We start from the raw sequence: 27060 nt of genomic DNA, 5'->3' as shown, positions 1-27060 counted from the left end.
TTTAATGCACAAAGGGTAGGAGATATTTGGAACTCACATCCATAAACAGCAGTGGATGCTGGATCAATTGTTCATTGTATATCTGAGAGAGGTACTTTTTAATGAAGCAAAGGTATCAAGGAATTGCGGCCAAATGCCATAGATATGTGGAGTCAGGTCACTGATCAGCCACGATCTCATTGGACAGCAGAAAAAGATTGAGGGACTGAATGACCGACTTCTGTTCCGATGTTTAACACGTAGGCAAAACAAGGAAGCGTTTCTAATGAAGAGGGAATGTTGTTGAAACTCATTCATTCGTTCTCCATATCCTCATGTCACCCGCAGCAATCCTTCACGTGGTCCCTAACTTCATAGGGTTGGAGAATCCAAATTCATATCTCAATTGGGAAAACTGCAGCGACAGAATGGAATGCATCTGCTTATGTTTGGTCACCTCATTATAGAAGAAGGACGTGGAAGCTTTAGAGATGGTGCAGAGTAGATTTACCAGAATGCTGCCTGGACTGAAGGGCATATCTTTTGAAAAGTTGAGGGAACTAGGGCTTTTCTCATTGGAGTGAAGAATGATGAGAGATGACTTGACTGAGGTGTGCAAGATGATGAAAGACATAGAGTGCATAGTCGGAGACATTTTCACAGGGTGAAATTGGCTATCACAATGGGACATAATTTTTAAGGTGATTGGATAAAGATTTAGGGATGATGTCAGAGGTAGGTTCTTTACACAGAGAGTGGTGGGTGTTTGGAATGCACTGCCAGCAGGATAATACAGTCAGATACATTAGGAACATTTAAACGACTTTTGGATAGGCACGTGGATGATAGTAAAATGTAAGGTATTTATGTTAGTTTGATCTTAGAGTAGGATAAAAGGTTGGCAAAACATCGAGGGCTGAAGAGCCTGAACTGTTCTATGTTCTATGTCATATGTCCTCAGATTCAGTTTACACTGCCAAATAAACCAGTAACTTTCAGAATGGAATGCATAGGAGTAGACATGGTAAATACATTGATGTAAAACTGAATGAAATCATTCCTTTAACAGCACAATATTTGAGTTTATTCCTGAAAGATGTTTAATTAAGAAATTATCTGCGACATTATGGTGTTTCCATTGTATCCATTGGACTGGGGTGGACAAATTCCTGATGAAGGACTCTTGCTCAAAACGTCGATTCTCCTACTCCTTGGATGCTACCTGGCCTGCTGCTTTTCAGCACCACATTCTTGACTCTGATCTCTAGCATCTGCATTACTCACTTTCACCTGGACAAAGTCAGAGGTCACACGATGCCAGGTGATAGTCCAACAGGTTTATGTGAAACCACACAAGCTTTTGAAGTGCTGCTCCTTTGTCATCTGTAGAGAGAGAGAGCACCGACTATGATCTTTTGATCCTTCTCCCCTTTATATCTCTGCCTATAAACTCTGTGTATTTGCCCTCTTCTCTCACTGCATCTGACGAAGGAGGAGCACTCCAAAAACTTGTATGATTTCAAATAAACCTGTTGGACTATAACCTGGTGTTGAGTGACTTCTTACTTTGGATCCAGCAAATTCTGACATTAAATTAAGAGCTGTTTGTTCAAGTGAATGTAACTAATTGCAGTGCTCAGGGGTATAACCATGTCAGTGGAGAGCTTTTCCCGGATGAATCAGGGTCCATTATAAACCGTTGAAATAGAGAGTGGATCAGCGCAGTGGGCTCCTGGAACACAGAAACTGCTTCTCGCAGAAATGGGATATTTACTTATCTATCAGATACAGGATATTTACTTTCCTGTGTGCGCGGCTGTTGGAATCAGTGGTAAGTTGTTATCACTGCTGTCACTGTTTTGTGTCAGTGTTAATTACTTTGCACACAAATGAAAAAGAGCATTTGCTGAGAAAGCTCAGCACAACTGGCAGCATCTGTGCAGAGTAAGTAGAATTGATATTTTGGGACAGGTGACCCTTCCTCAGAACTGATGGTAGCTAGGAAAATGTACGTTTATATGCAGAAGATGGGGTAAGGAGTAAATGATAGGTAGGGATAGAGTTCAAAGATACCTAATTATCCATACCTATTGTTTACTTCTTACTCCTTCCCTCAACCTATCTCCTGCAAATAAACCAACATTTTCTAGCTACCATCCTTTTTCTGAGGAAGGGTCACCGGACCCGAAATTGACTTCCCTTCACAGATGCTGCCAGACCTGCTGAGCTTTTTCTACTTATGCTTCTTCTGGTTTTTAGTTATTTTGTTGCTGTGCTCGGTATTATTTCAGACTGGGTTTTTTTTGGGTTTTTTTGTGTTGCTGCTGTGGAATTTCCTCAGCTTCTGTCCTTGCAGGAACTGCCTCACATTTGTAGTGGTTATTGTTGATCTGATCCTGGAACAGTCACTTACTGGATTATTCTCTGTTCTGGACATATTGGAATCAGGTCTCTGTGCCAAGAGGAGAAACAAGACAATCAGAAGCTGTTGAACCTTCAGACTATAAGCTGGCCTCATTTATCCTTCTGTCTCCATCTTGATTTCACGCTCTTGTCTTCAGTCAGAGCTAACCTTTAGTCTGCCATTAACACTGGACTAATAGTTTGATCCTTCACTGCTGTTTGTTCTGTGACAACTTTGATGTCTATTTATGTAAAGTTGAATCAATTCGCACTACATCTGCTGGAATTATCTGTTGTAACCATCATCTGTAAATGGCAGTGGTATTGTTGGTGTATCATTTATTGATCAATGGTGCCATCTAACATTGCATGTTATAACTACAGGGGAAGGAATTCCCACACTTCTGAAGTGTGCCTGGAAGAGACAAACAGATAGATCCAACCCACATGGTAGATGATGGCAGCAGCGTCAGTGAACAGAGTGGAGCCTTGAGTGATGTGTAGCAACATTCACATTTTCAGAGACTGTACCATTGAACAGAATGACCCTGAGAATGGAATCAATTGAAAATGGAGCTAGAGAACAGATAAAATCACAGCATGTTAATAATAACTTGAATTTGTACAGAGACAGCGGGAAGCAATTAATGACAGTACAAAAAATACAGTAAGGAGCAGCAAAGAAATAGTTAGGAGAGTTAAACCATACGGGATGGGTGGGTGAGTAAGGACTAAGAGTTGTGGCAATATTACTAATGAGCCAGAATTCTGCTCAGTGTTTAAGATCATTTAGAATAGTGGTGCAATAGACTTGTCATCTCTAATCTGAGAAGTTTCATTAACAGAACATCATTTCAAAAAGTGAAATTAGTACTTTATTTCCAGTGGCATTGATACGTAGACTGAGTGCATCACAAAGCGTAATGAAGTTAATTGCCAAAATATTTACAGTGATGATCTTTATGACTTTGGAGTTTGTTAGCTTAGTTGGCTGAACAACTGGTTTACAATGCAAATTGCTCAGTGCAACTCCTGCGAGGCTACTATGAAGGACTCTCCTTCTCAACATGTTCTCTCGTTCTCTCTCTCTCACTCCCCCATGATCTAATAGGACTGTGGCTACTTTACTGTGGCTTTTTATGACAAATAGAAAAAAAAACATATAGTTGTGGCCCCTAGTGGTTTCATTTCAGTTCAGAAGAACAGTTTGTTAACTTGTAAAATCTCCAAATTCTAAGAGTCTGTGCGTGTGGCTTTCAGAACTGAAAAGGAATCTGGGATCCTGGAACTGGTAAGAAATCTCCTGACCAACTGTTAAAAAGTCAGTTTTGTAAGAAACTTCAAGTTGGTGTCATGGATCCCTGGGATTGAGTATTCATGACAGATATTGCTGGGAAATAGATTGAATTATTCTTTTTTGCTGTTTGTTACGATATACATGTGTTTGCTACTCCTGTGTGTCACAAACTGATGTTATTTTGATAAACACTGCAGTCTCAACAAGAAATTTTCTGCAACTGAGCATCACAGTAAAAAAAAATTGAAAAAAATAATGTCATCTATCAAGTTAAGTTTCCCTTTCAGATCTGATAAGTACAGTATTACCATCAGTAAGAATCATGACCAAATGAAATTGTTACACTTCCAGTATAACTATAAGGAAAAGTTCAATGGTGATCGAATGAAGAGGTTTTCAAAATTTAAGATATATATGGTATTTTGTAAATATTTGTCATTATCAGGACCCGAGTAAGCGTTGGTGAGGATCCTTTTGCATGTTTCTTGAATGAATTATGTGATTATTCTGCATTTAATGCTGTGCATTCAACAAAGACATTGTTTATTTAATTTGTACACTTTAACTTAATTTCAAAAGACTAAAGTACAAATTGATCAAACACATGATGTATCCAATGAGATTTTCTGCAGTGCCAGTAAACTGTAACAAAGTCTAGTTTATCAGGTCGTGTTGCGGCTGTACAGGATGTTGGTTAGGCCGCTGTTGGAATATTGCGTGCAGTTCTGCTCTCCTTCCTATCGGAAGGATGTTGTGAAACTTGAAAGGGTTCAGAAAAGATTTACAAGAATGTTGCTAGGGTTGGAAGGTTTGAGCTACAGGGAGAAGTTGAACAGGCTGGGGCTGTTTTCCCTGGAGCGTCGGAGGCTGAGGGGTGACCTTATAGAGGTTTACAAAATCATGAGGGGCATGAATAGGATAAATAGACAAGGTTGTTTCCCTGGGGTGAGGGAGTCCCGAACTAGAGGGCATAGGTTTAGGGTGAGAGGGGAAAGATATAGAAGAAATCTAAGGGGCAACTTTTTCATGCAGATGGTGGTATGTGTATGGAATGAGCTGCCAGAGGATGTGGTGGAGGCTGGTACAATTAAGCATTTAAAAGGCATCTGGATGGGTATATGAATAGGAAGGGTTTGGAAGGATATGGGCCAGGAGTTGGCAGGAGGGATTAATTGGGTTGGGATATCTGGTTGGCATGGGCAAGTAGGACCAAAGGGTCTGTTTCTGTACATCTCTATGACTCTATTTGCTTACGTTCTCTGAAAACAGCGGAATCTCAGCCGAACGCTTAAACTTGGTTCGATTTTCTGTTAAGTTGATACTTCAGTTTGAACACTTTCCAATATCATGTACTCCTACCTTCTCAGTTTCTGTAGATTTTTCTTGTCTCCCTCACATTTGTACTCAGCTTTGGGCTGCCTATTCCAACACTGAAACCTCAAACTCACTCCTATTTGTCTCAGCAGTTTCCTTTTTTTTGTTTTTACCCAACTTGAATGCAACTCAACACAGCATCAAAACGTTTGCGTGGTTCCTGTGGCATTTTTTCTCAACACGTTTAGTGGACTCTGTTCAGGTTTAATTCAGTTTCCCTACTGATTTGCCAATGAATAATTCACAATTGACTGTTTCTCTGTGGCAAAGAAACGTCCAAGTCAATGAATATGGTTTCACTAAACAAAAAATTCTGGTCTCCTTCCTATTGGAAAGATGTTGTGAAACTTGAAAGGGTTCAGAAAAGATGTACAAAGATGTTGCCAGGGTTGGAGGATTTGAGCTATAGGGAGAGGCTGAACAGGCTGGGGCTGTTTTCCCTGGAGCATTGGAGGCTGAGGGGTGACCTTATAGAGGTTTACAAAATTATGAGGGGCATGGATAGGGTAAATAGGCAAAGTCTTTTCCCTGGAGTCGGGGAGTTCAGAACTAGAGGGCATAGGTTTAGGGTGAGAGGGGAAAGATATAAAAGAGACCTAAGGGGCAAGTGTTTCACACAGAGGGTGGTATGTGTATGGAATGAGCTGCCAGAGGAAGTGGTGGTAGCTGGTACAATTGCAACATTTAAGAGGCATTTGGATGGGTATATGAATAGGACGGATTTGGAGGGATATGAGCTGGGTGCTGGCAGGTGGGACTAGATTGGGTTGGGATATCTGGTCGGCACGGACGGGTTGGACCGAAGTGTCTGTTTCCATGCTATACATTTCTATGACTCTATAATTGTGAATGCTGGAAATCAGAAACAAGATTAGAATTTGTTGGTCTGAAAGCATCTATCAAGACAAAGTAGACTTCATATTTTGGGTCTGCTCTGAAGAAAGGTCACTGGACTCTGCTTTCTCTCTGCTCAGTTCTTTTGGTAAATAGGGATTTTGTTTTTCAATAAGTTTTTACTATTTGATGAGGTAACAATGCTAAAGGTTTCATTTTTGTCCCTTTAAACTGCTAATTTTATTCTAAGTCCAATCTTGAAATTATTGGATTTGTTTCCCTCTCTTCCAGTTAACCTGTTCGCAATTGTTATCCTGAGTCGGGGAAAATGTGGTCTCTCTCCATGTATTACTCAGTATTTGGTGGGAATGGCAGTGGCCGATCTCCTAGTTGTTATCTTCGATGTCATATTGAACTGGACTACTTCAATTTATTTTGAAGATTCATTCCTAGAGATTACTCCAGTGTGTAGCCTCATTCTCACCCTGATGTTTACAACCACAGGTGCCTCTGTTTGGCTCACAGTCGCTTTTACCTTCGATCGATTTGTGGCAATTTGTTGTCAGAAGCTGAAACCAAAATATTGTACCCAGAAAACGGCAGCTGTGGTTGTGGAAACAGTGAGTGTACTTAGTTGTTTAGAGGCATTGCCCTGGTATTTTACATATGAACCTGAATATTCAATTGATAATGTTCCTTGGTATTGTATTTTTAAACCAAACTTCTACACTTCCCCATGGTGGGCTGGATATGAACTGCTTCACCTGATTTTAACTCCATGTCTCCCATTTGTTCTGGTTCTGCTGCTTAATGCTCTGACAGCAAGATCTATTTTAGTGACCAGTCGAGTCCGCACGGCACTGCGGGGTATCAGCAGTGGAGGAAATCACAAAGACCCAGAGATAGTGACCCGGAGAAAATCCATCATCTTACTCTTCACTATATCTGGCAATTTCATATCGCTTTGGATGATAAACGTTGTGTTTAACCTTTATCGGAGAATTGCTCCTGATCATTATGATTCCTCCTACACAGATACAATATACAGCATTGAATCCATGGGAGAAATGCTTCTGATTCTCAGCCTCTGCACCAACACATTTATTTATACAGTAACCCAGACTAAATTCAGAGAAGAAGTGAAGAATGCATCAAAATACCCATTCAAATTAATCCTCAAATCTGCTAAATGATAAAAAAATCTGTGATTTCATGAACTGGAATCCAATTGCACTTCATCTTCCAACACTGACTCTCCCGACAGTGCAGAAAGTCTATTCACAATACAGAGGCCTGTACATATTTGTTTTGTTTGCTGAGAGAGGGAACCTTTGAATGAAAGTACATCTCTTCTAGCAAGTGCCACCTATTGCATTTGAGTTGGGGGAGGGGGGTGGTGGGGGGTGTGGTGGGGGGGTGGTGAGGGGGTGGTGGGGGGGAGGGGTGTGGTGGTGGGTGTGGTGGGGGGAGGGGGGTGGTGGGAGGTGTGGTGGGGGGGAGGGGGGTGGTGGGGGGTGTGGTGGGGGGGAGGGGGGTGGTGGGGGAATCTCATCTCACTCATTCTTTTAGAGTTTTACACGGATGTCTCCACCAGAGTGGTCAGAGGAGAATCAGTGGATATGGTGTATTTGGATTTGCAGAAGGCATTTAACAAGCTCACAAAAGGTTGTTATAAGTTATAAGGTAAGAGTGCATGGTATTGGGAGGAGGATTCTTGTCATGGATTGAAAATTGGCTAATGGGCAGGAAACAATGAGTGGAGATAAGGGGTTCCTTTTCAGGTTGGAGACCCTTGACCAGTGAAGGTCCACAGGGATCAGTGCTGGGACTACAAGTGTTTACCGAAGGTATTACTGACTTGGAGGAAAGAAATGGATGTACTGTAGTCAAATTTGCAGATAATAAAAATAGGTGGCAAGCCAAGTTATGAGAGGAATACAGAGATTTATAAAGCAATATTAATAGGTTAAGTGGGTGGGCAAAAAGTTGGCAAATGTTGTGCAACGTGGGAAAATGTGAAGTTGTTCATTTTGGAATGGAAAGTTGCAACACAAAGTTCGGGGTACTTGTGCACAAAACACAGAGCTAGTACAGAGGGAGCAGCAGGTAATCAGGAAGGTGAGTGGAATGTTGGCCTTTATTTCAATGGGTTTGGAGGATAAGATGAAGGAAGTCTCACTGGAACTGTACAAGGTTCTGTTGGGACCTAATCTGGAGTACTGACATCAGCTTTGGTCCCCTTATTTAAGGAAAGATAATTTCATTGGAGGCAGTTCAGAGAAGGTTAACTGGGATAGTCCCCAGAATGGAGAAATTGCCTTATAAGCAAAAGTTAAACATGTTGGGACTGTACTCATTGGAGTTTAGAAAAATGAGAGGTGATTTCATTGAACCATATTGGATTCTGAATGGGTTTGACTGGGTAAATGCTGAGAGAATGTTTCCCCTTCCTGGGAGAGCCCACGACCAGAGGGCATAGTCTCAGAATAAAGGGAAACCAATTTCAAACTGAGATGAGGAGAAATTTCTTCTCTCCAAAGGCTAAGAGTCTTTCGAACTCCTTGCCACAGCAAACTGTGGGGGTAGACTGTTGTGTATATTCAGATGGATTTTTGATCAATCAGGGAATCAAGAGTTATGGAGAAAGGGCAAGAACATGGACATGAGAAATGTGAGATCAGCCATGATCCTATGGAGTGGCAGAGCAGACTTGAGGGGCCGAATGGCCTCCTCCTGTTCCTATTTCTTATGAAAGATAAGCAAAGATTTTGCACTCGAATGAGTTGGAGATGTGGAACTCACTATTTGAAAGATGATCAAGATGGAAACTCTCACCTTCTTTAAAAAAATGTCTGCATATTGGCATATAATTTCTGAAGTCCACTATCTTCCAGGGATATGGACCACTTGCTGGAAAGTGGGATAAGGCTGGGTGCCTGGCTTCCTGACTGGCCTCCTTCTGCATTGCACATCATTTCGTATTATTGAAATATTCAAAATAGGCTGCTGAGGTGGACTGTGGGTAGAGGGGTGGGTGAGGAGCAGTGCTTGTTTGAAGGACTAGAATGGATATGATGGGTTGAATAGCTTTGATTGATGCTGTAATAATTACAGGAATTTCTGATTCTAGCTTCTGGACGAGCACACGTCCCTTTTCCCAGTTCTGTTTATATATTTGTGTACACAAGATCCTGGTCCCACTGGTAGTTTTCATACAGGTTACCTTCTAGGTTTGAATTTGGGTGAAGGTTAGATTTCATTTCTAGCCCCTCGTCATCTTTCCTCTGTAATAGAAAGGGAATTGAGAGGTATAACAATCAGAGTGATCAGTGATTGATATTATTGATTCCAGTAAAAAAAAACACAGTATAAAAATACAACATTTTGCGCCATCAGCAAATTTAGCAACTGTACAATAAGTTCTTATTATTATTTAGATTGTGAATGGTTGAGGCTCCAGCACTGATCCCTGTGGTACTCCACCAGTTCTATCTTGCCAACTTGGAAATGACCCATTTCTCCTTCCTGTCTCTTTCCTGTTTGCTGAGCAACGCTATACATGATAATATATTACTAGCTGCACCAAGAGCACTTTCTACATTTAGTAACTTCTGCTGTATGACCTTGCTAAACACTTTATGGAAATCTAAGTATGCCACATTTATAGTTGTCCTTTTATCCACAAATCTTACAATTTCCTCAGTCATCTCTCTCAGAGTAATCAAGCATGATTTCCCTTTCAAAAACCATGTTGAGGCTGCGTGAAGGCATTAAGTTTTACAATTTTATAACCTTAATCATGGATTTAGCATTTTCCCGTACAACAGCTGAGAAGCTTAACTGGCATTGAGTTTCCAATCTTCTGTTACCTTCCTATCCTGAGCAGAAGAATGCTATGCAATCCCCAAGAGGGATTTAGGCAAAATTAAAAAAAAATTAAAACCAGTGCTTCAGCTATCTCAGCCGCTGCTGTTTTTCAGACCTGGGCTGTTGTCAGGCCGAGGTGAAAGGAGGTTCAACCTTAGCCCTCTTAACTTCTGTCACTCCTCTGTAGTGCTGTGGTTGATCATATGGGTCTAACATGTGATAACTGAAGCCTTATTTTGTGTGAAGTGGTAAAATGCCACGCAGAAAGATGACATTCCTTTATCTTATCATGTTGGACTCTGCCAATTCGATCACAGAAATGCTGCGATGTATGCCCCCAGACATGGTAAAGAGCTGTTACCTGGTTCACTTTGGCTCGCGTGACAAATGCTTCGATGCATTTCTCCGTTTGCTTTGGCCTCACTGACATCAGCTCAGACTTTGTCGTTGAGTTTGCCTTCTGTGTTTGTTTGATTCCATTTCCTCGTGGCCTGAAGGCACATGTTTTTTTCAAGCAAAATGATAAATGTGGGGAACAATTAAGGGAGAGACCAACACGCTTCTCAATTAGTGTTCAATGATGTTAATACACATTTCTGGAGCAGATGGGAGATGAACCTGGCTAACCTGATTCAAAGGTAAGGGCCCTGTCCTCCTGCCACAGGAGCAGAGGCCTCAAGTACAGTTTTTGATCAATGTGGTCAGGTAGACATCTGAGGTGGGTGGGACTTGAACCCAGATCATCTAGCCTAAAGGGAGGGATATTACCAATGAATGCACCACAGGAGCGGCTTGTTAAGAGATCACCCCATTGCACACACTGAAATGGATGGTGGGTTATCTTAATTTGATCATACTTTAACGATTGTGGATAGTTCATGATGTGAAGTACAGCAGCGGTCCCCACGTTAAAACTGGACAGCGATTCAGGAAGGTGAGGATGGTCCACTGCTTTCTGAACAGGGACAATTCAAGAGATTGGAGGAGAAATGACACTTCACACACAATTCAGAGATGATCCATTTCAAGAAGAGGTGCTGGCTGTTTGAAAGGTCTTTCCTTTCAGTCTCTACTGCTCACGCCGCTCCTTCCCCCACTTCCAGGAAATATTTCAGAAGTTTCTGTTGAAGCTACTTCCACTGCCATTTCAGGCAGAACGTCCCAAATCACAACGTCTCACCTTCACTTTTTTATTATTCACACCCAGGATGGGGGCATCACTGGCTGGGCCAGTATTTGTTGCCTGCTCCTAACCCTTGAGAAGATGGCAGTGAGCTGCCTTCTTGAACCACTACAGTCCACAGAGCCCTTAATGAGGGAATTCCAGGAGCTTGACCCAGTGACAGTGAAGGAGGCATAATTTCTCCTCCCCCCGCCCCCCCCCCGGAATCTGGATGATGAGTGGCTAGAAGGGGAACTTGCAGGGTCAGTGTTTCCACGTGTCTGCCCTTGTCCTTTCAGATGGAAGTGAAGTGGGCAGGGGATTAGAAGGTGCTGCCTCAGGGGCCTTGTTAGATGTACTTCAGAAATTCAGTTAGGTACAGACAGCACCTCCCAGATCAGAACAATATTTGGATACATCAAAATTCAAATTTCTACCTTTGACTGTGGTGAGATTTGAACCCAGGTCCCAAGGATGAGGTTACTGGGAAAGGGAGGGGTGTCGGCACTGGAGGAGGTTACAGAAGTAGGAAGGGGAATTGGGGCTGGAGGATGTTACTGAGAGAGGGAGGGGTGTCAGTGCTGGAGGAGGTTACAGATAGAGAAGGGTTTGGGACTGGAGGGGGTTGCAGAAATAGGATGGATGTAGTGGTTGAAGAAGGTTGCAGAGATAGGGAGTGGTGAATGGACTGGAGGATGTTACAGAGATAAGGAGGGATGTAGGGTTTGCAGGAGGTTAGAGAGATAGGGACGGGTGTAGGGTTCAGAGGAGGTTACAGAGATAGGGAGGGATGTAAGTGCTGGAGGGAGTTACAGAGTTAGGGTGTGGTATGGAGGCTGCAGGAGGTTGTAGAGATAGGGAGATGTGTAGGGGCTGGAGGGGGTTACAAGTGTGGGAAGAGGTATATGTCATTCACTTACTTGTCTCTTCTCTTTCTGGCCTTGACAATGAAGTAAATCAGAAGTGGTGAGGTGATGAGCAGAACAGCGCCTCCTGCAGCTACCAGTCCGTATTTCTGTATCAGTTCCCATCTCATTCCCACTGATTGTGAAGGATTGACAAAGAGATAATTGTACTGATCAGATTAAAGTTTTCTGAAGTCCACTGCACAACTTTCAAAGAATTCCCTTTCCTTTGGCTACTGAGGGGTAATGTGAACCTCACTCAATTTCAATTTTGAGAGTCATTTGACTCTCGAACAGAACAGAGGTGAATGGTGATAGGAGCAGACCCTTCAATCTTTCCAGCCTGTGCCACTAGTCAATACACTATGTCCTGCAGGAAGGGCCCCTAGGGGATTGATATATTCTTGTCTCCACCATCATCACTTGCTGTTTGAGAGCCAGCTACATTCTATTGTGGCCCTCTCAGTTTCTAAATCAACAGATTCAAACATCTCAACATCAACCTGATCAAAGTCATATCATTGTTTGAAGCTGTGTATCAGGTCAACCTTCAGTCGTCGCTCAAGAAAACAATCTCCAGCCTGGTAAATCTTTCTTGTTAGTAACAATTTCTCAGTCTGGATTCAAGCTGACACATCTGAGTTTCACCTTCTCCAGCGCCTCTACACCCTCTCCATAAATGTGGAGACAGGAATTGTGTACAGTGCTCCACATGTGGTCAAACAAAGGGAGACTGGAACTGTACACACTACTCCGAGTATGGGCCGAACAGAGGCATACAAAAACCATGCGCCATGATCAAAATGTGGTCTGAATAATGCTCTGAAAGTTTAATGTAACTTTCTTACATTTCGATTCTACTTTCAGTTCTATGGCCAGAAATAGAAGTTTATCTTGGGTTTCATTTGTTAAAAATACATACATTCTGCAAGCAGTTATTTTCCAGTCACAGTGAAATTTTTGTTGTAACTGACCATTGTGACATCTTTCTGAAACATGACAGGAACCTCCCTTTGGGAATTGCTGAGTGTGGAGTTACTTATCGTAGGGGAAGAATCTCAGTTGTCAGCACAAATACAGCACAGGACTTAACAACACAGCTTCAGGTCCCTAATAAGCAGCAACTGGTATCTGTCAGTCCACAGAAAGACTCAGTCCTGTGATAGGGAGAAAGTGAGGACTGCAGATGCTGGAGATCAGAGTCGAAAATGTGGCGCTGGAAAAGCACAGCAGGACAGGCAGCATCCAAGGAGCAGGAGAATCACTATTTCGGATATAAACCCTTCATCAGGAATAGGGGGGAGAGGGCTGAGAGATAAATGGGAGGGTGGGAGTGGGGCTGGGGGGAAGGTAGTTGGGAAGATGCAGGTGGGAGGTGACAGTGATAGGTTGGCATCTACATATTGCCTTCACAGCTACCACCCCACAGCGCCACCCTCCTATTTATCTCTCAGCACCCTTCTCCCCATTTCCCCCCACATTCCTGATGAAGGGCTGATGCCTGAAATGTTGATTATCCTGCTCCTCAGATGGTGCCTGACCTGCTATTCTTTTCCAGCGCCACACGTTTTGACTCAATCCTGGAACATCCAGCCTTGACCTCCTTGGCCATGATAGGGGAGCTGGGAAGTAGAGCAGGGAGAGGCTGCTGACACAGCAGAAAGTATCAAGGATGCATGCATTGCTTTAGCCTCTCAGGAAGTCCTAAAGTGTGATGCATTCTCATCACTGACCCTCTGACAGCATGGCATTCCTTCAGCACTGACCCTCCAACAGTGCCGCACACCCTCAGTACTGACCCTTCTATAGTGTTGCACTCCCTCAGTACTGACACTCCTACACTGCAGTGCTCCATCAGCGCTGACCCTCTGACAGTGCCGCACACCCTCAGTACTGACCCTTCTATAGTGTTGCACTCCCTCAGCACTGACCCTCCAACAGTGCCGCACACCCTCAGTACTGACCCTTCTATAGTGTTGCACTCCCTCAGTACTGACACTCCTACACTGCAGTGCTCCATCAGCGCTGACCCTCTGACAGTGCCGCACACCCTCAGTACTGACCCTTCTATAGTGTTGCACTCCCTCAGTACTGACCCTCCTACACTGCAGTGCTCCCTCAGCACTGACCCTCCGACAGTGCAGTGCCCCCTCAGCACTGACCCTCCGACAGTGCAGTGCCCCCTCAGCACTGACCCTCCGACAGTGCAGTGCCCCCTCAGCACTGACCCTCCGACAGTGCGGAGCTCCCTCAGCACTGACATTCCGACAGTGAGGCACACCCTCATCGCTCACATTCCGACAGTGAGGAACTCCCTCAGTGCTGACCCTCCTACACTGCAGCGCTCCCTCAGTACTGACCCTCCGACAGTGCGGCACTCCCTCAGTACTGACCCTCCTACACTGCAGCGCTCCCTCAGTACTGACCCTCCGACAGTGCAGCGCTCCCACAGTACTGACCCTCCGACAGTGCGGCACTCCCTCAGTACTGACCCTCCAACAGTGCAGTGCTCCCTCAGCACTGACCCTCTGACAGTGCAGTGCTCCCTCAGTACTGACCCTCCGACAGTGCAGCGCTCCCTCAGTACTGACCCTCCGACAGTGCAGCGCTCCCTCAGTACTGACCCTCCGACAGTGCGGCGCTCCCTCAGTACTGACCCTCCGACAGTGCAGTGCTCCCTCAGCACTGACCCTCTGACAGTGCAGTGCTCCCTCAGTACTGACTCTTCTACATTGCAGCACTCCCTCAGCAGTGACCCTCTGACAGTGCAGTACTCCCTCAGCGCTGACCCTCCTACACTGCAGTGCTCCCTCAGCGCTGACCCTCTGACAGTGCAGTGCTCCCTCAGCGCTGACCCTCTGACAGTGCAGTGCTCCCTCAGTACTGACTCTTCTACAGTGCAGCACTCCCTCAGTACTGACCCTCCTACACTGCAGTGCTCCCTCAGTACTGACCCTCCGACAGTGCAGCGCTCCCTCAGTACTGACCCTCCGACAGTGCAGCACTCCCTCAGTACTGACCCTCCTACACTGCAGTGCTCCCTCAGCGCTGACCCTCTGACAGTGCAGCGCTCCCTCAGTACTGACTCTTCTACATTGCAGCACTCCCTCAGCACTGACCCTCCTACACTGCAGTGCTCCCTCAGCACTGACCCTCTGACAGTGCAGTGCTCCCTCAGTACTGACCCTCCGACAGTTCAGCGCTCCCTCACTACTGACCCTCCGACAGTGTGGCACTCCCTCAGCACTGACCCTCCTACACTGCAGTGCTCCCTCAGAACTGACCCTCCAACAGTGCGGCACACCCTCAATACTGACCCTTCTACAGTGCAGCACTCCCTCAGTACTGACCCTCCTACACTGCAGTGCCCCCTCAGCACTGACCCTCCGACAGTGCGGCGCTCCCACAGCACTGACCCTCCGACAGTGAGACATTCCCTTGGCACTGAACCTTCGACAGTGCGGCACTCCCTCAGCGCTGACATTCCGACAGTGAGGAACTCCCTCAGCGCTGACCCTCCTACACTGCAGTGCTCCCTCAGTACTGACCCTCCGACAGTGCAGCGCTCCCTCAGTACTGACCCTTCTACACTGCAGCACTCCCTCAGCACTGACCCTCCGACACTGCAGTGCTCCCTCAGCACTGACCCTCTGACAGTGCAGTGCTCCCTCAGTACTGACTCTTCTACAATGCAGCACTCCCTCAGCACTGACCCTCCTACACTGCAGTGCTCCCTCAGCACTGACCATCTGACAGTGCAGCGCTCCCTCAGTACTGACCCTCCGACAGTGTGGCACTACCTCAGCACTGACCCTCCTACACTGCAGTGCTCCCTCAGAACTGACCCTCCAACAGTGCAGCACATCCTCAATACTGACCCTCCTACACTGCAGTGCCCCCTCAGCACTGACCCTCCGACAGTGCGGCGCTCCCTCAGCACTGACCCTCCGACAGTGAGACATTCCCTTGACACTGAACCTCCGACAGTGCAGAGCTCCCTCAGCGCTGACATTCCATAGTGAGGCACTCCCTCAGTGCTGACATTCCGACAGTGAGGAACTCCCTCAGCGCTGACCGTCCTACACTGCAGTGCTCCCTGAGTACTGACCCTCCGACAGTGCAGCGCTCCCTCAGTACTGACCCTCTGACAGTGCAGTGCCCTCAGTACTGACTCTTCTGCAGTGCAGCACTCCCTCAGCACTGACCCTCCTACACTGCAGTGCTCCCTCAGCACTGACCCTCTGACAGTGCGCCGCTCCCTCAGTACTGACCCTCCGACAGTGCAGTACTCCCTCAGTACTGACCCTCCTACACTGCAGTGCTCCCTCAGCGCTGACCCTCTGACAGTGCAGTGCTCCCTCAGTACTGACTCTTCTGCAGTGCAGCACTCCCTCAGCACTGACCCTCCTACACTGCAGTGCTCCCTCAGCACTGACCCTCTGACAGTGCGGCGCTCCCTCAGTACTGACCCTCCGACAGTGCAGCACTCCCTCAGCACTGACCCTCCTACACTGCAGTGCTCCCTCAGCACTGACCCTCTGACAGTGCGGCGCTCCCTCAGTACTGACCCTCCGACAGTGCAGCACTCCCTCAGCACTGACCCTCCTACACTGCAGTGCTCCCTCAGTACTGACCCTCCGACAGTGCAGCACTCCCTCAGCACTGACCCTCCTACACTGCAGCACTCCCTCAGCACTGACCCTCCGACACTGCAGTGCTCCCTCAGCACTGACCCTCTGACAGTGCAGTGCTCCCTCAGTACTGACTCTTCTGCAGTGCAGCACTCCCTCAGCACTGACCCTCCTACACTGCAGTGCTCCCTCAGCACTGACCCTCTGACAGTGCGGCGCTCCCTCAGTACTGACCCTCCGACAGTGCAGTACTCCCTCAGTACTGACCCTCCTACACTGCAGTGCTCCCTCAGCGCTGACCCTCTGACAGTGCAGTGCTCCCTCAGTACTGACTCTTCTACAGTGCAGCACTCCCTCAGTACTGACCCTCCGACACTGCAGTGCTCCCTCAGCACTGACCCTCTGACAGTGCAGTGCTCCCTCAGTACTGACTCTTCTACAGTGCAGCACTCCCTCAGTACTGACCCTCCTACACTGAAGTGCTCCCTCAGCACTGACCCTCTGACAGTGCAGCGCTCCCTCAGTACTGACCCTCCGACAGTTCAGCGCTCCCTCAGTACTGACCCTCCGACAGTGTGGCACTCCCTCAGCACTGACCCTCCTACACTGCAGTGCTCCCTCAGAACTGACCCTCCAACAGTGCAGCACACCCTCAATACTGACCCTTGTACAGTGCAGCACTCCCTCAGTCCTGACCCTCCTACACTGCAGTGCCCCCTCAGCACTGACCCTCCGACAGTGCGGCGCTCCCTCAGCACTGACCCTCCAACAGTGAGACATTCCCTTGGCACTGAACCTCCGACAGTGCGGAGCTCCCTCAGCGCTGACATTCCATAGTGAGGCACTCCCTCAGTGCTGACATTCCGACAGTGAGGAACTCCCTCAGCGCTGACCCTCCTACACTGCAGTGCTCCCTCAGCACTGACCCTCTGACAGTGCGGCGCTCCCTCAGTATTGACCCTCTGACAGTGCAGCGCTCCCTCAGTACTGACCCTCCGACAGTGCGGCACTCCTTCAGCACTGACCCTCCTACACTGCAGTGCTCCCTCAGCACTGACCCTCCAACAGTGCAGCACACCCTCAATACTGACCCTCCTACACTGCAGTGCTCCCTCAGCACTGACCCTCTGACAGTGCGGCGCTCCCTCAGTACTGACCCTCTGACAGTGCGGCACTCCCTCAGCGCTGACCCTCCTACACTGCAGTGCCCCCTCAGCACTGACCCTCTGACAGTGCAGTACTCCCTCAGCACTGACCCTCTGACAGTGCGGCACTCCCTCAGCACAGACCCTCCGACAGTGCGGCACTCCCTCAGCACTGACCCTTCGACAGTGCAGTGCTCCCTCAGCACTGACCCTCCGACAGTGCAGTGCTCCCTCAGCACTGACCCTTTAACAGTGCAGCACACCCTCAGTACTGACCCTCCTACACTGCAGTGCTCCGTCAGCACTGACCCTCCGACACTGCAGCGCTCCCTCGACACTGAACCTCCAACAGTGAGGCATTCCCTCAGTGCTGACCCTTCGACAACAGGAGAGAAGCACTGAACATAGTGATTATTATTCACAATTGATATGATAGGTGGTCATATCCTGGTTGTATAATGGCAAATTTATACTTTTGCAACAGGCCCCACAGTTTTCTCCTTTAGAGCTATAAAATTTTGTATAATTTTGTATAATTGAAACACCAGGAGAGTTTCATAACTTGAAAGTCATGTTCTGCTTATTAATTGAGCTTAGCAGTCCAGTGTTGCTATTTGAAGTGGTGAGAGTTTAAGTTTGAGATTGCACAGTGAGGTAAACAAATTCTGCCTGACAACAGCTGACTGATAGGTTGTGTTCTAAGTGCCATGGCGATTGAGAGGAACATGCAGTGCCTGCAACTGGAAAGCACCCATCTATCCGACTTTCTTTACCTCTTGCAGAGATAACTGCAAAATCTTTATATAAATTGAGAAAAGACCAAGATGTAACCAGCCAAACAGTAAATTAGGGTTTTTACAAATAGGTGAAGGATAAAAGGGTAACTAGGGAAAGAATAGGGCCCCTCAAAGATCAGCAAGGCGGCCTTTGTGTGGAGCCACAGAAAATGGGGGAGATACTAAACAAGTACTTTGCATCAGTATTTACTGTGGAAAAGGATATGGAAGATATATACTGTAGGGAAATAGATGGTGACATCTTGCAAAATGTCCAGATGACAGAGGAGGAAGTGCTGGATGTCTTGAAACGGTTAAAGGTGGATAAATCCCCAGGACCTGATCAGGTGTATCCGAGAACTCTGTGGGAAGCTGGAGAAGTGCTTGCTGGGCCTCTTGCTGAGATATTTGTATCATTGATATCACAGGTGAAGTGCCGGAAGACTGGAGGTTGGCAAACGTGGTGCCACTGTGAAAGAAGAGTGGTAAGGACAAGCCAGGGAACTATAGACCGGTGAGCCTGACCTCTGTGGTGGGCAAGTTGTTGGAGGGAATCCTGAGGGACAGGATGTACATGTATTTGGAAAGGCAAGGACTGATTCGGGATAGTCAACATGGCTTTGTGCGTGGGAAATCATGTCTCACAAACTTGATTGAGTTTTTTGATGAAGTAACAAAGAAGATTGATGAGGGCAGAGCAGTAGATGTGATCTATATGGACTTTAGTAAGTCGTTCGACAAGGTTCCCCATGGGAGACTGATTAGCAAGGTTAGATCTCATGGAATACCGGGAGAACTAGCCATTTGGATACAGAACTGGTTCGATGGTAGAAGACAGAGGGTGGTGGTGGAGGGTTGTTTTTCAGACTGGAGGCCTGTGACCAGTGGAGTGCCACAAGGATCGGTGCTGGGTCCTCTACTTTTTGTCATTTACATAAATGATTTGGATGCGAGCATAAGAGGTACAGTTAGTAAGTTTGCAGATGACACCAAAATTGGAGGTGTAGTGGACAGCGAAGAGGGTTACCTCAGATTACAACAGGATCTGGACCAGATGGGCCAATGTGCAGAGAAGTGGCAGGTGGAGTTTAATTAAGATAAATGTGAGGTGCTGCATTTTGGGAAAGCAAATCTTAGCAGGACTTATACACTTAATGGTATGGTCCTAGGGAGTGTTACTGAACAAAGAGACCTTGGGGTGCAGGTTCATAGCTCCTTGAAAGTGGAGTCGCAGGTAGATAGGATAGTGAAGAAGGCGTTTGGTATGCTTTCCTTTATTGGTCAGAGTATTGAGTACAGGAGTTGGGAGGTCATGTTGCGGCTGTACAGGACATTGGTTAGGCCACTGTTGGAATATTGTGTGCAATTCTGGTCTCCTTCCTATCGGAAAGATGTTGTGAAACTTGAAAGGGTTCAGAAAAGATTTACAAGGATGTTCCCAGGGTTGGAGGATCTGAGCTACAGCGAGAGGCTGAACAGGCTGGGGCTGTTTTCCCTGGAGCATCGGAGGCTGCGGGGTGACCTTATAGAGGTTTACAAAATTATGAGGGGCATGGATACGGTAAATAGGCAAAGTCCTTTCCCTGGGTCGGGGAGTCCAGAACTAGAGGGCATAGGTTTAGGGTGAGAGGGGAAAGATATAAAAGACACCTAAGGGGCAACCTTTTCACGCAGAGGGTGGTACGTGTATGGAATGAGCTGCCAGAGGATGTGGTGGAGGCTGGTACAATTGCAACATTTAAGAGGCATTTGGATAGGTATATGAATAGGAAGGGTTTGGAGGGATATGGGCTGGGTGCTGGCAGGTGGGACTAGATTGGGTTGGGATATCTGGTCGCCATGGACGGGTTGGACTGAAGTGTCTGTTTCCATGCTGTACATCTCTAAGACTCTAGATAGCAATCATCACCTAGAAAAAAATTCATGTCAATGTTGCTAAAATTAAAAATTCATGCTCCTGTATTCGAAAATGATTGTTCACCTTGCATCTTCAAAGTAAACTTTGATCTTCAAAGTTTACTTTACTCTGTCTATATTGTTTTGCATCCATTGTCTTTGTGTAAAACTGTCAGTCATTTGTCTGTCTTAATTCTGAACAAGTGTGTGTGTGTGTGTGTGTGTGTGTATGTGTGTATGTGTGTATGTGTGTATTTTGCTGTTCTGAAGGGGTAGAGTCTCAGTTGCATTGTAGTAAATTAGAAGTCCATTAATTTTTCTGCTCTTATTGAAGTTAAGTGTGTTCCAATAAATAAAGCAACTTTTTATTAATTACAAAACCTGCTGTAGATTCCTTTTATCCAGTCAGATGAATTGGTGGTCTAGTTGTGATCTTTGGTGATTATTTCATGAACAGTGGGGCATGAATATCAGCTCACTCAGCAGTGCAGGTGTCCCTTGATCACATGGACAGCAGCTCACTAGCACCTTCACAAGGGTGAGTTAGGGATGACCAATAAATGCTGGCCTAGGCAGTGATACCCACATCCTGTGAATTATTTCTTTTAAAAGGAAAGCTTTTGTTAAATTGACCTTGGGCAGATACTGACCTGGCCTGCCATCAGACTGGATTTCCAAAAGCCTCTGTAAGGGTCTTCCACCTCCATCGTCTGCTATGGAGCAGTTTATCCCCTCAAACAATTTTCCACCTCTGATGGTGAGAGTGTTGGTCATCAAGGAGCTGTTTGTGACTGACTGTGCTTCATAGATTCCATCTGATCCCGTCTCACCAGTGCTTCCATCTGGAAGAGCCCATGTGACGTTAACAGTGGAGTTGGTCTGGACCAGACACAGGCAGATGATGTAGGTCTGATACTGGGTACACCTTGACTCTGGCAATATGACAGCACCATCTGTGAGACACAGTAAAAACAATGAGTTCAGGGGGACACCATGGTGTTGTAGTAATGTCACTGGGCTGGACACCCAGTCAGACTCACTAACGCCCTAAGAACTTGTTTAGGAACCACTAAGAGGTGGTTCAATTTAATTTCACATTATGCAATTCTCAGGGACAATGATCATGTACCTGGTATTCCTTATTGTCAAGCTCCACCTGGTTCCCTTTGTGATAAATGCCATAATGCCATTTAGCTCCAAAGTCATAGCAACATAGAAAATAGGAACAGGAGTAGGCCATTTCGCCCCTCAAACCAATTCTCCATTCAATCGGATCATGACTGATCATCCAACTCACCGCCCTGTTCTTGCTCTCTCTGTCCATACATTCTGATTCCTTTAGTCCCAAACACTTAATCTTCTTCTTGTAAGCATTCAGTGATTTGGCCTCAACTGCTTTCTATGGCGGAGAATTCCACAGGCTCCCCATGCTATAGGTGAAGAGATTTCTCCTCATTTCTGTCCTAAAAGGACTACTCTGTATGTTTACACTGTGATCCTCAGATCTAGCCTAACTGTTTACCCTCTCTAGTCCTCTTAGAGTTTTGTAGGTTTCTATGAGATTCCCCCCTCATTCTTCTGAACTCCAGTGAGTATAGTCTTAACTGATTCTACCTCTCTTATGTCACCTGATGAAGGGTTTATACCCGAAACATTTATTCTCCTGCTCCTTGGATGCTGCCTGACCAGCTGTGCTTTTCCAGCACCAGACTCTTAGAAAATGTGAAATTGTTTTAAAACGAGGATTAAAAGTACTCACATTCTGTGGGAATATGAACAGGGAGAGACTGTGAGCTGCCCAGGCTGTTTGTTGCAACACAGTAGTAGGAGATTTCCACCTCAAATCCATAAGGAACAGTGATAGTTTGACCAGATAATGTCAGATTGGTGACATTCCCTTCGGAAATCTTGAACCAGTTGAATCTGTGGACAGCTGGATTCCCATCACTAGAACAGCTTAAAGAAATGGTCTTTCCTTTTCCTGTTGTCATTCTGACAGACGTATTGCGAGGAGAATCTTTCAAATACAAAATTATCAACACGTTAAACTCTGAGCTAAAGGAAGGAGTGCAATGGAATATTCCTCACTTGCCTGGATGGATGCAGATCCAACAACACTCAAGAAGCTCAGCACCATCCAGGACAAAGCACCACATCCACAACCATTCGCTCCTTTCACCACCAGTCGTCAGCAGTGTGTTCCATCTGTTGTGGACCAGGCCAGACCCTCTCAAAACAATTCAAGAAAGTAGCCCAGACCCTAATTTTACTCGTTGTTTTAAGCAGGTGTAACACGGATATTCCAGGAGGGATGTAGCTGGTCAACCTACTTAGTTTTAAATGAAACAGAATTTATTTGCAAGAATACCGAATGAAACACAAGCAAAAGAGAACAGAATACAGAATAACTTAACCTCTCGGAAAACCCAAACAGATTATTTCAATTTAATGATGCTATTCCAAATATTTGCAACAATCCCCACAAATATCCCTTGGCGCAAAAGGTAAAATCCAATACAGGGTCTTACAGGAGAGGAAGGATTAGCATGGAGCTGCTTCTTTGAGTCCAGCAGCTTCACAACTGCCTGACTGCTTTCAGTGAATAGCTAGACTGTCAAAAAACCAAACCAAACCAGAGAAAAGCTGAGGTGGGAGAACTGGCCACCGTCCTTTCATTGTATGTGCTTTTTTTTAAACTTAAAAGCCTTTTGCCTGAGGCAGTATCAAATTGGCCTTAAAACCTTCAAACTTAAACTTTTCGGAGTCTGTGTCTTTTACCACTTCTCTGAATAAAACGCCAAGGACAGCATAACCTTGTTAAATGAGCAGCATCACCATACGTCCATAAGGTACACTGCACAACTTCCTCAAGGTGCCTTGGACAGCACCTTCCAAACCCATGACCCCTTCCATCTAGAAGGACAAGGACATCAGATACATGGGAACACCACCCCCTGAAAGTTCTCCTCCAGTTTGTTCACCATCCTCACTTGGAAACATCGCCGATCCTTCAATATCACTGGCTTAAAACCCTGAAACTAACTACCCCCTTTCCCTTAGTTTGGAGAGTCTCAGAATTGTTACCATTCAGAAAGAGTTCTCCTGTTCCTCGGATGCTTCCTGACCTGCTGTGCTTTTCTAGCACCACACTCTTGACTCTGATCTCCAGCGTCTGCAGTCCTCACTTTCTCCCACAATTCAGAAAGGCAATCTCCTGCCTTTTCCCCATTACCCAACATATTGTGTCTGTTTGAATAAACGTCCTATTTCCTCTCCAGTGTCTCAATTGAACCTGCCTCCATCACAATTTCAGGCAGTGCATTCCAGACCCAAACCTCTCTGTGTGATAAAGATTTTCTGTGATTTACATTTGCTTGTTTTACAAAACATTGTCAAACTGTTCCCCTTGTTTGTTCCTCTGTTTATTAGTGGGAACAGTTTCTCCCTTTCCACTCTGTCCAGACCACTCATGAATCTCTCCTCAGCCTTCTCCTCTCTAAGGAGAACAGTCCCAACTTCTCCAATCTACCCTCCTTGCTAAAGTTTCTGTTACCATTCCTGGAATTATTCTTGTAAATATCTTCTGAACTCTCTCTCCAGTGCATTCACATCATTCCTATAATGTGGTGCCCACAACTGTACACAATACACAAGTTGAGGTCTAACATGTACCTTGTACAGTTGAAATCACTTCTTTGCTGCTGTACTCTAAGCCGGAATGGGACTATTTGGCGCCGCCCTTTTAGCGCCAATCATTTGGCCCTGCCGTTTTGGCTCTAAACTGTTTTGGCGCTCATTACTTTGGCACTGAGCTGTTTTGGCGCCAATTCAGAATAAAAAATGTCTTGTAGACCACGTAAGAAATTAGTTTTTATTGCATTGTAAGAAATAAATCTAATTCTTTTTTATTCATTATTTTTAACCTATCCATTATAAAAATGAATTTCTACATTTTGCTACATTTATCAAACACATATCGATAACCATTGTGTGAAAATTTTGCTTCGTCTCTCTTGCTTAGAATGTTTTCAGCCATTTCTGCTAGGCGCTGTTCAAGAAAATACAAAGAAAATTGTATTACAGCTTTCCAATGTGAAGACAGAAGGGCTTAAGTATCATCAAGGCTATTAACAGTTGTTAAATGAGAAAATGATTGCAAAACGAGATTTGAATCTACAGTGGGTCATTACAGCTTTGACTATCAACTCTTACTAGTTGAGAAAATTACATCGGGTCGTTAGTCATCCTCTCTTCTTTAACCAAACAAGACTTTTTTTCAATTCTGAATTGGCGCCAAAACAGCTCAGTGCCAAACTAATGAGTGCCAAAACAGTTCAGAGCCAAAACAGCGGGGCCAAATGATCAGCGCTAAAAGGGTGACGCCAAAACCTACCCGACGCACTTTAAGCACCTGTTAATGAAACCTATGACATTGTATGCTCTATTAACTGCTCCTCACTGGTCCTGCCACCTTCCATGCTCCTGTACATACTTCTACCCTTTATTTTATCTCTCCATGTTCTTTGCACCAAAGTGTGTATGTGAGCCAACACATATATCTCATACTTCTCCTCATTTACCTCATCTGCCACTATTCCATCTTATTCTGAACTTCACACTTACCAAAACCTGAATTAACCCATTGGAGTTATTTAGGGCTGCCTTCTATTGGTGGCCCCTCACTCCCATCTCCCAGCTGGAAGCATCCTCTCTACATCTCCATGAATTTTAAAGACCTCAATCAGGTCATTCCTTCGCCTCCTCATTCTAAAGCTAACAAAAACATTAACTCCACAGACACTGCCAGCATTTTCTGCTTTCATTTCGTCCTCAACCAGCTTTTTTCTTGGAGAAAGGAAACCCAGCCTTTTTTTTTGTTTGAAAATGTGTTGCTGGAAAGGCTTGTGCCCGAAACGTCGATTCTCCTGCTCCTTGGATGCTGCCTGACCTGCTGCGCTTTTCCAGCAACACATTTTCAGCTCTGATCTCCAGCATCTGCAGCCCTCACTTTCTCCTTTTTTGTTTCCCCTGGTAGTTATAATCTCTTAGTTCTGGAATCGTCCTTTGTAAATTCTGCACCCAGTTTAAAGTCTTATTTCTGTTCCATTAAATGCATTCTGTTCCATTTTAATGTATTTGATAATGGTGAGCCTGTATCATTTTTACATCACTAACTGATCCTTGGGAATAAAACTGAGTGCCTTGCGGGGCTGTTTGAGATGGCAGTTAATTGTCAACCACATCAATATCTGGGTAGGAATGACAGATTTAGTTGGACTGAAGGGTCTGTTTGCATGCTGTATGATTCTATGACTATCTGTGACTGTGATATTAGTGAACCCAGTAGGTTTGTGTAATAATTGACAGTGGTTGCATGAAGATGCTTTTTTATTCTGCGTTTTTGTTGAATTTTGATATCACCATCTGACATGGTGGGTTGGAATGTCATGTCCCCCATGAGCATGAGCTGGGGTGGGGTCTGGATTATCAGGCCAGTGACATTTCCTGTACACCGCCACCTCTACTGTTTCAGTGATGAGACCAGTTCTCCAAATGTGTTCAGGGCACCACACAGCTGTAACAACACCATTAACTTTTGTTCCCAATTCCCATTGGAACAACCATCAACAACCCACTTGCATTCCAAAGCACTTGCTACACCTGAACCCTGACATTTTTTTTGACCCATGTTCCAGGAATCATCCGAGAGAGCATTAAAACTTCTGAATGACAGAACACTGACTGAAAAGGTATTCGCTTCATCCGGAAGCTTCAAGGTGATGTGAAGTTGTTTTAAAACGAGGATTAAAAGTACTCACATTCTGTGGGAATATGAACAGGGAGAGACTGTGAGCTGCCCAGGCTGTTTGTTGCAACACAGTAGTAGGAGATTTCCACCTCAAATCCATAAGGAACAGTGATAGTTTGACCAGATAATGTCAGATTGGTGACATTCCCTTCGGAAATCTTGAACCAGTTGAATCTGTGAACTGCTGGATTCCCATCACTGGAACAGATTAAAGAAACGGTCTTTCCTTTTCCTGTTGTCATCCTGACCGATGTGTTGTGAGGAGAATCTTTCAAATACAAAATTATCAACATATTAACTAGTGGGATAAAATCAGGAGTCTGATGGAATACTCCCCACTTGCCCTGGATGGGTGCAGCTCCAACAACACTCAAGAAACTCAACACCATCCAGGACAAAGCATCCTGCTTGGTTGGCATCACATCCATAAGCATCCACTCCCTCAATCATCGACACTCAGTAGCAGCAGTGTGTACCGTCTACAAGATACATTGCTGAAATTCACCAAGGTTCCTTAGACAGCCCCTTCCAAACCCATGACCCCTTCCATCTAGAAGGACAGGAGCACAGATTCGTGGGAACAACACCCCCTGCAAGTTCCCATCTGAGGCACTCACCATCCTGACTTGGAAATATATCATCTGGTTCACTGTGTCAAAATCCTGGAATGCCTTTCCTAAGGGCATTGTGCATTGTGGGTCTGCCTACAGCACATGGACTGCAGCGGTTCAAGAAGGCAGCTCACCCCCACCTTTTCAAGTAGCAGTAAATACTGGTCCAGCCAGCTTTACCCACATTATGTAAATAACTATGCAAGAGAATAAGGTTTAACCACCAGATATAGATAGCAATTGAAAATAATAATGAGCTGCAGACAACTTCAAGTTTAGTATGTGTATAAACTGCGTTGGTCCCTGACCCGCAGATAATTTTACACAGAATTACAACAAAACTACAACACAGGAACATTCCTCTCCTCTCC

At 45.5% G+C, this 27060-nt stretch overlaps 2 protein-coding genes across 4 annotated transcripts in view; one reads left to right on the top strand and one right to left on the bottom strand.

Annotated features, from left to right (window-relative positions):
- The first annotated feature begins 1740 nt into the window (after positions 1–1740).
- LOC148139337 (putative G protein-coupled receptor 139) lies at positions 1741–7080 on the top strand. The gene is made up of 2 exons (XM_087980848.1): positions 1741–1810; positions 6179–7080. Exons 1-2 carry the CDS (start codon positions 1741–1743, stop codon positions 7078–7080), a joined length of 972 nt encoding a protein of 323 aa, XP_087836974.1.
- A 296-nt stretch (positions 7081–7376) lies between these two features.
- The window catches only part of LOC122544193 (myelin-associated glycoprotein-like), a 40951-nt gene continuing 21267 nt past the window's right edge, over positions 7377–27060 (bottom strand). For all 3 annotated transcript variants that reach the window (XM_087981046.1, XM_087981047.1, XM_087981048.1), the window contains exons 5-10: positions 26089–26346; positions 22029–22286; positions 20920–21222; positions 11837–11957; positions 10116–10245; positions 7377–9171 (exon numbers count right to left, since the gene is read on the bottom strand). In XM_087981046.1, coding sequence (XP_087837172.1) covers positions 9055–9171; positions 10116–10245; positions 11837–11957; positions 20920–21222; positions 22029–22286; positions 26089–26346 — 1187 coding nt within the window. In that variant the 3' untranslated portion in view covers positions 7377–9054. The remainder of the gene's footprint in view (positions 9172–10115; positions 10246–11836; positions 11958–20919; positions 21223–22028; positions 22287–26088; positions 26347–27060) is intronic.

This window comes from Chiloscyllium plagiosum, unplaced genomic scaffold, assembly GCF_037043375.1.
Source record: "Chiloscyllium plagiosum isolate Xiang-an unplaced genomic scaffold, Cpla_swu_hap1 HiC_scaffold_38, whole genome shotgun sequence".
Taxonomy (NCBI): domain Eukaryota; kingdom Metazoa; phylum Chordata; class Chondrichthyes; order Orectolobiformes; family Hemiscylliidae; genus Chiloscyllium; species Chiloscyllium plagiosum.
The sequence above is the reverse complement of the archived record's forward strand: the minus strand, read 5'-3'. Positions and strand labels throughout refer to the sequence as shown.